Raw genomic sequence first — 11730 nt, forward strand, 5'->3', positions numbered from 1 at the left:
CTAACTGTAAGCAATTTTTAAAGGAATAAACTATTCCTGGGTGAATGATTTTTGGAAGGTCAACAGTGTACTGGTGGTTTACCATATCTGTTTGTGAGAGGGGATAAATTTTAAGGGAGTTAATCTGATTTTTAAGAGACAAGATGTTAGAAACACCAAAAACATGTCTATTAGAGAGAAGTATAAAAAGGTTGCACTGGACAATGCTAGACAGTACAAAAAGCCAGAGTCAGCACAAAAAGTCACACATTTTAGTGCATTTATCTCAACGCACTGAAGTCTAACTGACTGGGAAAGAGCAGAGCTGACTAAACTCACACCATCCCAAACTACTGTGCGGAGATACTGGAAAGTTTTTCAGACTGACTAGCAATCACTGTGCCAGTTATCTCCAAGTAAACGGGCTTTGAAATAACATGGCTGAACAGTTCATCTTTATAAACACTTAACATGTTTATAAGCGCCTTAACAATTAAGTCACATTACAAGACAGAGACTTGATTTTGTTTCAGAAGGTTAGAGAGGCCTGTTCAAGTGATGGACTCCAATTTGGCGGGAGTTAGATAAATAAAGCATCACACTGTTGCTTATAAATGACAAGCAGGACATCACACACCACACACACACACATTCACAAAAAGAGAGAGAGAGAGAGAGAGAGAGAGAGAGAGAGAGAGAGAAAGTGTTCAGAACACCACAGTTGAACAAAGGGAGGGATTAAATAATGATTTTACTTCCTCTGTCTGCCTGGGTGCTTGAAGAGGCAGAGTGAATAGGTCGAACAGGTCGAACATGGTGGTGGGGTAGACCATCCACACACCATCAGCAGCAGCATGCATTACATAGATCTTCCAGCTTCCAAATTTCTTAATATTTGCTTTTACAGTACAGATAGCATACAGTTTGGGTGCACTGGAGCATCTCAAAAACAAACAAACTTCTCAGCTCATGCCAGCTGACCCTCAATTTCCTCTCCCTTACCCAGCTAGGCGCCTAAAAAGCTTTCTACTCTCCTAGAACTTCTCTCGTTTTCACTCTCTCTCTCTCTCCTCCAATCCCTGCTTATCACTTATATCCCACAACTCAGGATAGGACAGAGTTTTGTGATTGTCTCTCATTCTGGCCACTAGAAACAAAAGTGAAAGTGCAAAACCTACCCAGTCTGCAGAATCTCTAGTCCTCAGTGTCCCTTCATTTAACACACTGATAAGACCTAGGCTCCTTGACATCTCTTTTGCCTATGGGCTGTGCTTGACTACGTTGTGGTGCTTGACTACGTTGTGTCAGGAGATCTCTATCAGCCTTTCTGCTGCTACCCTAACCCCAGTTGAATCTTCTCTAGCTTGGATCCCGCTAGTCATTGCCCACAGTGACATCAAAGTCACTCTCTGCAAATCCAAATCTGATTGTGTCATTGTTACACCTCATCGGCCCCCCCCCATTTTTTTGCCCACTGCTCTCACTACTTTTTAAGTGTTAAGACTGGTGGGGGGAATCTGTTAATTACCTAGTCTGCTCCCCATCATTGTCTCTCCTTTTCAACTTTTCCAGCTGAGCCTCAAGTTCCTCTCCCTTTCCCAGCTTGGCAAAGGCTCTCTCCACTATCCTGGAACTTCTAGTTTTCTCTCTCCTCTGATGCCTGCCTATCACGCAGGTCCCAGTTTATAAACTTCCTCCAGAACTTTGACCTCATCTCTCTTCGCCTAATGCTCACATACTGGCACTAGACTCTGTCTGTTGTTCAACTCTTTGATTGACATTGGTCTCCCTACCAAAATCATGAGTCTGGGAAACTGAGGACGTGGGTGTGCGCTCAATTGCCATGTATCTCTGGCATGCAGCACGGTGTTTCACATACAGCAAACATGTAAGAATTTACTGCACGAGTGCTTAAGCTTAACGAATACTGATCTGTACAATTTAAAAGATAATCCCTATTTTGCTTTCTGCAATGGTTGTCTCAAACCAAACACCTCAGTAACTTAGCACGGCTTGATTTTATGACTAAAAAGCAGACCACTATTACAGGCCTGGGAAAATCAAAGTCGATATGAGCAAACTATTACAATGAGCAAGGATGCTTGTATCCAAAAATTTTCATTCAGATTTTTTTCATCCAAAGGACAGAGAAGATGAAAGCTTTGTTTCCTTAGGAAATTATAAACTACCCGTTTCAATGGTTCAGAAATGCAATTTAAAATCTAACTAAGTGAAAACTTTGATGAATGGAGGGTTCACAAACATCCCTTAACTCAAGGTCACAGGAAAAGAGGAGAACCTTAGCAGGCAAGGCTCTATTAGAGTTAGAGAATTATTAGAATTATTAGAACTATTATAATTAGAGAACAACCATTCTGATCTCAGAACCATGAAGAATGCTCTTGGATAAGCAACTTACTGTTAAACCTAGAGATATACGGAAGTTAAATTTTCAGAAAGTTCTCTAATATAACACATCTTTGATATTTTCACATGTAATAATAGAGGGCTTTGCCCAAAGGTCTATAATGCTATTAATCAAATTGAATAATGTATTTTCATCAGCAGCTCACAGAATTTTTACAGCAGCCACTTTCCTGGTAGGTAGTCGAAATTGTATAATCATCATTGAATAGTCTCCAAAATAAATACCTCCAATCAGTAATTGAAATAGTCAGTGTATCACTCATAATACACTGAGCATTACAGAGGAACCACCATTGCACACCCCTATTTTAAGCCCTACCATTACCAGGAAGAAAATCTTAAAACAAGAAGAGAGACCTCTAGTGTATGTTAGAGAACTCTGTATTGTGCTTCAGGCATAATTAATACAGCAAAATCGCTGCAGTCATTTTGAACAGTGTGGTGGGGGACTTCTGCCAATTATCATTCACGCTCAGTTCATTTCAAAATTTCTCCTCAGTGAAGATACGACAGTTTTACCTAATTACTTTCTTTACCTAAACACAGCGCCCTAACTGTGGAAGTATTCTCTGTGATGCAAAGTTTGACGATTCATTGGTCACCTTTGCAACCTAATTAGTAAACATTAAACCTACCCACAACAGAACAATCGCCAACAATTCTTTCCATTCAGGCAGCTGCAGGACTCCGGAGCCAAATTGTTGGAGTCAGTGTGCTGTCTCCTGAACACCAGCCCCTCATGGTAAGCCAAATGCCACGCAAATATAAACAGAGAAATCAACTGGCACTCTGCCCATTATCCAGCAGGCAAATGGATCCATCACTATTTTAAGCTCACCAAGTAGGTTGGCTATTAGTTCGCACAGAGACCCACAAAAGCAGGTAAAAATCCTTGAAGTAAAAATCAGATTTAATGAATCATTCTATGGCATCAGCGCCAGCCTTTCAGATTCCTTCATTTTCTCCTTTTCCACATTAAAAACACATTTGAGATACACACAGAAAATGTTTCTCTAAAAACATACACGCATACACACGAAACAGGAGGTCTCTTAAGGAGTCTACTGCTGAGAAGGTAAAAGCGTTTTGCTCATTTTTAATTTGCTAAAACAATCCAAGCATGCTTGGTACCCAGAGGGTATTCTCAAATAAACTTGTATCTCTAGCTGCCAGCTTAGTTGATTGAAAACAGAAGGCAAACGTTTCTTAAAGAATGAGTATGTTAAACTGTTATGTCTCTTCCAGTTCCAACAGACACACAACACAGACACACAGAGTCAAGGTTTGGCTTGAGAGCCGTCAGTTCTGAGACCTAAAAGGCAATGCAGCATTTGTACCAAATTACTTCTGCCCGCTGCGGTGCCCCTCTTGGCGAGGCCGCGAGCGCCACGGGGGATGCCGGACCCGTTCCCGGGCGCAGCTCTCCACGCACCAGGGCCCACCCGGCCCCGTTTGCAACTTTGCGAACTTAGTTGGGCTCGCGCCCAGCCGGTCCCCGAAGCACTGCAGGCAGCGCGAACACGTTTGCGGTCCGGATCCTCGTTTCCACGACAGTGCGAGTGCTCGAAAGCACAAAGGCCACGAAGGCCGCCGCTCGCTAGGAAGTTGCGCGGGGCGCGCGTGGGGGCGGCGGGTCCCCGCCCCGTGCCGTCTGGGGCGCGGCCTCGCTCCCGGCGCGCGTTGGGGCTGCCCGCCCCCGCGGCGCCCCGCGCCCCCCAGCGCGTCCTTCTCTCCGCCCGGCGAGGACCCGCCGGCAGCCGGGTGCCCCTGGGGGGCGGGCGAGGAAGCACGTTCCCCGTCTCCCCGCAGCCGGGAGCGGGGCGGCCGGGGCGAGCAGCGCGCCGGGCAGGGGGGCGGGAGGGAGCCCCGCGGCGGCCCAGCCCCGGCCGCTACCCCGGATCCCCGAGCCCCGCGCGGCACGGGGAGGAGGTGGGGAGGCAGAAAGACGGGCGCGTTTTCAAAGGCTCAACGCAACGTTTGCACTCCCCGGGAGGGCAGGGCGCGCGGCGGGAGGGGCGGCGGAGGGGGGGCTTGAAAGACGCCCGGGTGGGCGGGGGCGGCCGCCGGTCACAAAGGGGGGCGCGGCGGGCCGGCCTGGGGCCCCGCACACACACACAAAGGCGCCCGCCGTCCGGGTCGGGGGGCGCGATCGGGGACCCCTCGGGGGTGGGGGGGGGGGGGCGCGCGGCGGGCGGCGCGGGCACGGGCTCCGCCAGCCGCGCCCGCCGCAGTCCGGAACCGGGCCGGGGACCCGGAAGCCCAGCCCGGCGCGCCCGCTCCCGGCCGGCCCGGCCCGCCGCCCCGCTCGCGCCGCCCGCTCCGCCCCGCGCGCGCCCGCCCGGCCCCCGCGGCGCCCGCAGCCGCCCGCCGGCCCCGGCGGCCCGGGACGACGCGGCGATCGCGGCCCGGCGGCGGGTCCGAGCCGAGCCCGAGCCGCCGCGGCGGGCGGCGTGTGTGTGCGAGTGTTGCCGCGCTCTCGCCCCGTGCCTGGCACATGCGTAAAAGCGAGTTGCGCCCAAAGTCCCAGCCAGACCCTCCTTAGCAAATAATAACAAACCCAAACCGTCAGATCTTACCTGAAACATTGAAGCACAAAGTCTTTCTCCAGGTCCCCTTTTCCTTTTCCTCTCCCCCCTTTTCCGATTTCTCTCCCAGCGATCTGCTCGGCTCGCCACACCAGAGAGAAATGCAATAGCTTGGCTAAGGTAGACAGAACAAAATACAGAGAAGAGTTGCTCCAGGGCTTTGAAACCCCTCAAGGCAAGGATCAGGATACAATTAGCTCATGCCTCTACCTCCAGTCTAAATCAATCTCCAAAATAAAACTTAAATCAAATTAACTGATCACAATTGATCTCCTTCAAAAATAAAGCTCTAATATATGTATAGATAAATGTATATAAAATAGGACATTTTCCCCCAGATTTTTTTTGGGGGGTGGGGGGTGGAAAAACAGTCTTATTCCAGCCTCCAACTTGCTTTTTACCCTCCTCTTGCACAGAAAAGCTGATTTTAATCGTTGTGATTAGTTTTGATGTAACGTTTCCGCGGGCGATTTCTGCAAATGGATGGAGTGTTTCTTTGCCAAAAGAGGGAAAAGCAGCAGATGATGATAATTATAAGGATTGTTGGTTGTTTCTTTTTATTTGTGTTTAGGGCTCTCTCTTCACTTTCTCAAGTTGACCTGACATTGCTGTTTCACTAAGGTCGCGCAACTTGTTGATGAGGATCACCGCCCTGTCTGATCAAAGGATAGGTGATAATTGGGCACTAGAGCAGCACATTTTGGGTTCCTTTGGCGACTTAATGTCCCAATTGACGTGAATAAAAATAAGCACATGCAGTCTGTTTTGCCCCAATCAAGTCTGCATCAGCGCCTGGGGGTGATACACAAACTCATTTCAAATGTTCAACCATGCAGAATTGCAAAAAGATTGAAGGAGTTACACCACATTTTTTTTTAAATAGCAAAATTAAAAGAAAACAAAACCTACATTAGGTGTATCCAAGGACCTACCACTTAGGCGGATTTGATCAGCCTTCTGAACATACCTCGCTGCTCCCTTTCCTTCCCTCCACCTGGTATCTTTTATAGGGGGGTTTGTAAATTCCATTATTTGACGGAAGTGCTTGACAGAGCTAAAGACTAACATAAACACATCCCCCCAGATTGCTACTCTAGTCCTGACCTCCCCCACTCCTCATCACTTCTTTTTTTTTCTTGGAGGTCTTTGTTCAAAGAGATTGTGCCTAAGCCTGTCTTTATCTTAATTCTTTTCAGTTACAAGGGTGCATATTTGCTTGTAAACTCAAGGGTCACCTCCCATTAGTGTTATATCTTTTCAAGATACTTTTGAAATTGTATTTTTTTGAGCACTGTATAGTTCATTAATTCAAATATGTTGCTGACATTTGTTATGAAAAAAGACCTTGCTGTGTGTAAAATGAAAGAGGAAGGGAAGAAAGAAGGAAGGAAGGAAGGAAGGAAGGAAGGAAGGAAGGAAGGAAGGAAGGAAGGAAGGAAGGGAGGGAGGGAGGGAGGGAGGGAGGGAGGGAGGGAGGAAAGAAGGAATATAAAATTAGAAATACCTTGTGAATACCTGCAATTTGCGGCATTTTACAGGAAGTATTTTTTATCATCATTTTTCCTGGACAATAGCAAACTTCTATTTCTCTGCAATAGTGACAGAAAAGGGAAGAGGCAAGCATTTTAAAAATCAGATCAGTCAATTAGATCAGTGCTATAATGACATAAATAATGAGAATCAGGGGCATTGGTGGATTTTTTTAATGTAACAAGTTTATATGTTATAAATAGATATGTAGAGTAAAACTGCCTTACAGGAAGATGAAAAAAAACCTTACGAAATAAACAAGATCATACTATTTGGCTTGGGGCTCGGGGCACTTGGTGCTGAGCAGCTCTTAGAGATTCTCAGGGCTTACTCCTGGCTCTGTGCTCAGGGATCACTCCTGACAGTGCTCAGGAATTCTTATTTGGTGGTGGGATTGAAGCGAGGTTGGCCACATGCAAGGCAAGCACCCTGAGCTCTGGACTGTCTTCTGTGCAGGTATGTGTTTCTCTGCATGGCCTACACACCTCTATGCTCTGAGGTTATCCTGCCCCTGTGATCAGGAGGGACCCCTGGGTACTCAGTACTCAGGAGGACACATGTTCTGCCAGCTACGGGGACCCGGATTCACAACAAGGCACACGCCTTACGTTCTGTGCTCTCTTCTAACAGCACTTTTAATTGGAGTCTGGAGAATATCCGTGTCTTTGTCCTGAAAAGGTGGGGTGGGAAAAACACTTCATGAGTGTCCTTAGCTTAATGCTACAGATGATGAAACTAAAACAGCTTGCCCAGTGCCACCAGCCAGCCATTCACAAGGGCAAGACTAGAGTCCAAGAGACAGGCCTGGGGGAATGGTGCCAGGTGAAGGGACGAAGGAAAGCTCCATGAAGGCTTGATCTTGAGAAGCTGCACATAGCCCTCAACTGACTTTGGGAATCCCCTTCTGCTCTCAATGCTTATAATCACACTCTCTTAAGGATCCCTAAGGGCAACAAAATATTTATTCTTAAGACTTTGGGGCCAGAGAGATAGCACAAAGGGTAGGAACTTTGGCCTCCCATACAGACAACACAAATTGGACCCCCAGCACCCCATGTGGTCCCCCAAGTCTGTCAGGAGTGATCTCTCAGTGCAGAACCAGGAGTAACCCCTGAGCATCACCAGGTGTGACCCCCCCCCAAATAAAAAACAAAAATTTATGTTTTTATTGGGTGGATGGGGAGGGCTTAGGGCCGCCATACTTGGCTATGTTCAGGGCTTACTCCTGGCTTTGTGCTTAGTGATCACTCATGGCAATACTTAAAGGATTATATAAAATTATGGGAATTGAACCCAGTCAACCTTGTGCAAGGCAAGAGCCTTACTTGCCTTGCTTTTTTCCCCAGCCTAAATCTTCATTCTTTGATGTTTAAATTTTAGAAATAACATCCCCTCTGTCCCCCAAAAATTAACAGGTAAATGATGTACATAAATGATGATGATTCAAGCTACTTAGAATCATAGAAAATATGATTTAGCAGTGAGGCCAGTTTTCTGTTTTACTAGTTTCAAAAAGAACTAAAGATGATTCTCAATAATCTTAGCAATGAAATGGTTACAGGAACAAGGGTTTGCTTCCCAAGGACTCTGAGGAGAATAGTGTTCATTTGAACAAAATGCATTCTGAAATGTTCATGTTTAAGGATGTTTTAATTCTTGAGAATGACATCACTTATAGATGATGCTTTAAAAAAAATGTTTGGTCATTGACCTTTGGAAGTGATTCAACGTTTTTGGGAACAGTGAGATAGTACAGGGGTTCGGACACTTGCCTTGCACGCATACAGCCTTTGATTCAATCCCTGGGATCCATATGTGATTCCCAGAATACCTCTGGGCCTGAAAAAACTCTAACAGTCTCTTGGATTGGTCACTGCCTTTGTGGAAATTGATCACTGCATTTGTAGGAATTCAAGTGAAAAATAGAGTAAAAATTTGGGTCTCCTTTTGTTCTGATAAGGATTTTTTCTTGCAGTTTCAGGAGGATTCAAAGTTGAGGCAATCAAGATTCAGAATGAAAACTTATTTGGAACCACGTAATACAAAGAGGTAAATAAACTTGATGACTTTCAAATCAAGCTTGATGCTTTTAGTTTTTGTCTTTGGGGGCCCACATCTGACAGGGTTCAGGGTTTACTCTTAGTCTGAGCTCAGGGATTATTTCTGGTGGGACTCAGGTGAGCATATGGGGTGCTGGGAGTTGAACTTACATTGGTCACGTTCAAGGCCAGCGCCCTGCCTGCTGTCAGTGGGAATATAACTGAGGATCTTACACATGCAAGGCAAGTGCTTTCTGGCTAAATTGTATCCCCGGCCCATTATCACACATCATCACACACTTACAAATAAATTTTTAGTAAAATAGCATGTGAAAACAGAGTGCATAGCTTGCCAAGTGTGATATGAGCTCATGGACCACCTCAGCTCCTGCAATCATAAAATTAATGGAAGAATTTCTTTTGAGGGAGGGGGGATGAGATGCAGTGTCCTTTATGATGGTCCACCACAGGGTATGCTCCGCTCCCTGAGCCCCTCCCCTCCTCCAGGGGCTGGGCTGGAAGCTGCTGAGGTCAGGTGTCCATGTGAGGGTGAGTGTGGAGAGGGCATCCCAGCAGCCTGAGGCTTCAGGTCATTGGAGCTCTTACTCCTTAGAGGTCCTGAGGCCCATCAGGTCTACCCTGTTGCTGTCCCCAGACTCATTGTCACACCAGGAAATGAAGTGGACAAAGAGGTCATTGAGAGCCACACCAGCCCCCATCTCAAAGGTGGACTAGTGGGTGTCATGGCTGGCATCATAGGGGACACCTTGGTCCTTAGTGCTGCCCAGGACATCCGTGACGGGCCCTGAGAGGCCTGTGTCACTGTCTTCTTGGCATCAGATATGGCAGCAGGTCAGATCCAGGGCTGAAACATCGGGACAGCAGCCAGATCCACAGATCCATGACTGACACATGGGACGGGGACATGAAGGCCATGCTGGTCAGCTTTCAGCTTAGCTCTGGATGACCTTCCCACAGCTTTGGTGGCACCAGTGGCAGCAGGAATGATGTTCTGGAGCATACCTGGGTCATTACCCCACAGCTTCCCAGAGGGATCATTTATGTCTCCTGAGTGCGGACTGTGGTCATGAGGACCTTCACGATGCCAAAAGAGCCGTGAATGACCTTGACCAGGGGATCAAGCAGGTGATTCAGGAAGTGCTACAGACCATCTTGAGGGAGTTGTCACACTTCTCATGCTTCATAACCATCACACACGTGGAGCAGCTGCAGAAGGGGGGACACGATGACCCCCTTGGTGCTGCCTATCAGGTAAGTCCCAGACTTCTCCAGGGCAGTGGACTCCATGACATACTCAACACCAAAGTCACCCCTCCCCTTTTTTAGGGAAAGGCACACCTGGCCGTATTCAGGGATTACTCCTGCCTCTGTGCTCAGGCATCATTCTTGGCCGACTCAGAGACCAAAGGGAACCGGCATCACCTCGCATGATAAGGCTGGGACTTCCTTCCTGCAAGATGGAGATGGACTTTCCATTCATGGTGATTTTCCCATTGTCCAGCTCAACTGTGCCATTGAGTTTGCTGTGGGTGGAATCTTACTGGAACATGTAGACAACGTAGCTGAGGTTAAGGGAGGGCTCATTGATGGTCATGGCATCCACTTTGTCATAGTTAAAGGAAGCCCTAATGACCTGAAATCTAATGCAGCCAAATCCATTCGCACCAGCCTTCACTGTCATGTCTCAAGAGTGCGGCTGGTGCATCACAAGAAGACTCTGCTTCCGTTGAACAGAGAGGAGTAGAGAGCCCTGAGAACACTTTTAATCTAGTTAATACCTGCGCAAAGGAACTTCTGCATTTAGTGCTATTTTCTGTTGTTGCTTTGGTTTGGATTGGGGCTATACCTGGCAGTGATCAGGTACTACTCTTGGCTCAGTGCTCAAGCATCGCTCCTGTCTGTACCTGGGGAGCCATGGGTGCTAGGGATCAAACTTGGTACATCCTACACGGGGGAAAAAACGCTTATGCGGACCCTTTAACCTAGAGGCTGAAGAGTGAAAGCTCTATAGAGCTTTCCCCACTCTTTTTGCAGTTAAAAAGAAGCTGGGATGCAGTATGTTAAAAACCCTTTTAGCTCTTTTCAGTAAGTACTTGAAGTGAGACCAGAAACCCCCAACCATTAGCAACACAGAAGCCAGTGGCAATTAAACTGCCTGAAAGAAAACAATCAGAGAGGAAATACGAACCTTTTGTTTCCATGGTCCAGGAGCTCCACAGCCAAGTGAGTTCCACTGGATTTTCACAAGCCTACCAACAAGCATAGGATATTTTTGAATTGAAACCAGGAGCTCCAACTTGGTTTAAAAAAAAAAAAGTTGAGCACTGAGAAAGAGGAAAGGAGCTGTCTTAAGGGGGAGCAGCAGCTCCTTCTAATGGTAACATGGGGACAGCTCATTAGATCTTGTCGTAGTCATTGAACCCTCAAATGGCAACTTTGCACAGACCATCATGGCTTTGTCCAAGGGTAGCCCTGCGGTACATTCTAGGCGGTGATTTGACAAGATGTGGACATTAGTTGCTGAGATGAAATGTGAAATTGAAGAGCCCTTCACTGAAGCAGCCCAACACCCAGATCGAAGCTAGAAAGACCATTGTACTTCCCATTAAGAAGAAGAGGGATACCGCGGTGCTCGCTTCATCTGGGATGTACGTGTCCATCACCCGCCAGGCCCGGCCGCTGCACTTTCCTCCCCACGTATCGGGAAATGACAGTATATTGTCATTGCTCTAGTCAGACCTAACGATAACTCCCAGAAAGGCCCCGCAACCCAGGAAGGCAAATCAGTTTTCTTTATTTTCTGTGTGAGTCAGGTTTTGAAGAAAATCACCTGTTTCTTATCAGCCAACCTGAAACTCCCCGTAATACCTTGGAATGTGCACATTTTCCTGGAGTTGAATAGAGGCATTAATGAGCTCAAACAGAATGGATTTGTGATTCCTGGAGGCTTGGCCCCAACCACCACCTGTTTTTAATTAGCCTCTGGAAGATGTATTAGTTTTCTGTATCGTTGTCAATGTTAAGAGTTTGTGGCATCTCACTTTCTGCAAAGGAAGAGCTTCTGAAGATGGCAGATCTGCTGACAGGCATCAATTTCAGCTCACTCATAATTCTTGAACAGAAAACAGATACCAAGTCCTTGCTCTAAG

At 47.0% G+C, this 11730-nt stretch overlaps 1 protein-coding gene and 1 pseudogene across 2 annotated transcripts in view; both read right to left on the reverse strand.

The window, feature by feature from the left end:
- KCTD1 (potassium channel tetramerization domain containing 1) overlaps positions 1-5115 on the reverse strand; it is a 202689-nt gene extending 197574 nt beyond the window's left edge. The window contains exon 1 of one of the 2 annotated variants that reach the window (XM_055129521.1): positions 4983-5115. In XM_055129521.1, coding sequence (XP_054985496.1) covers positions 4983-4991 — 9 coding nt within the window. In that variant the 5' untranslated portion in view covers positions 4992-5115. The remainder of the gene's footprint in view (positions 1-4982) is intronic. The other variant, XM_055129523.1, reaches the window with a different exon arrangement.
- A 4047-nt stretch (positions 5116-9162) lies between these two features.
- On the reverse strand, positions 9163-10262 carry LOC129401880 (glyceraldehyde-3-phosphate dehydrogenase-like; annotated as a pseudogene).
- Between the last annotated feature and the right edge of the window lie 1468 nt (positions 10263-11730).

Source organism: Sorex araneus, chromosome 2 (assembly GCF_027595985.1).
Source record: "Sorex araneus isolate mSorAra2 chromosome 2, mSorAra2.pri, whole genome shotgun sequence".
NCBI classification, from domain to species: domain Eukaryota; kingdom Metazoa; phylum Chordata; class Mammalia; order Eulipotyphla; family Soricidae; genus Sorex; species Sorex araneus.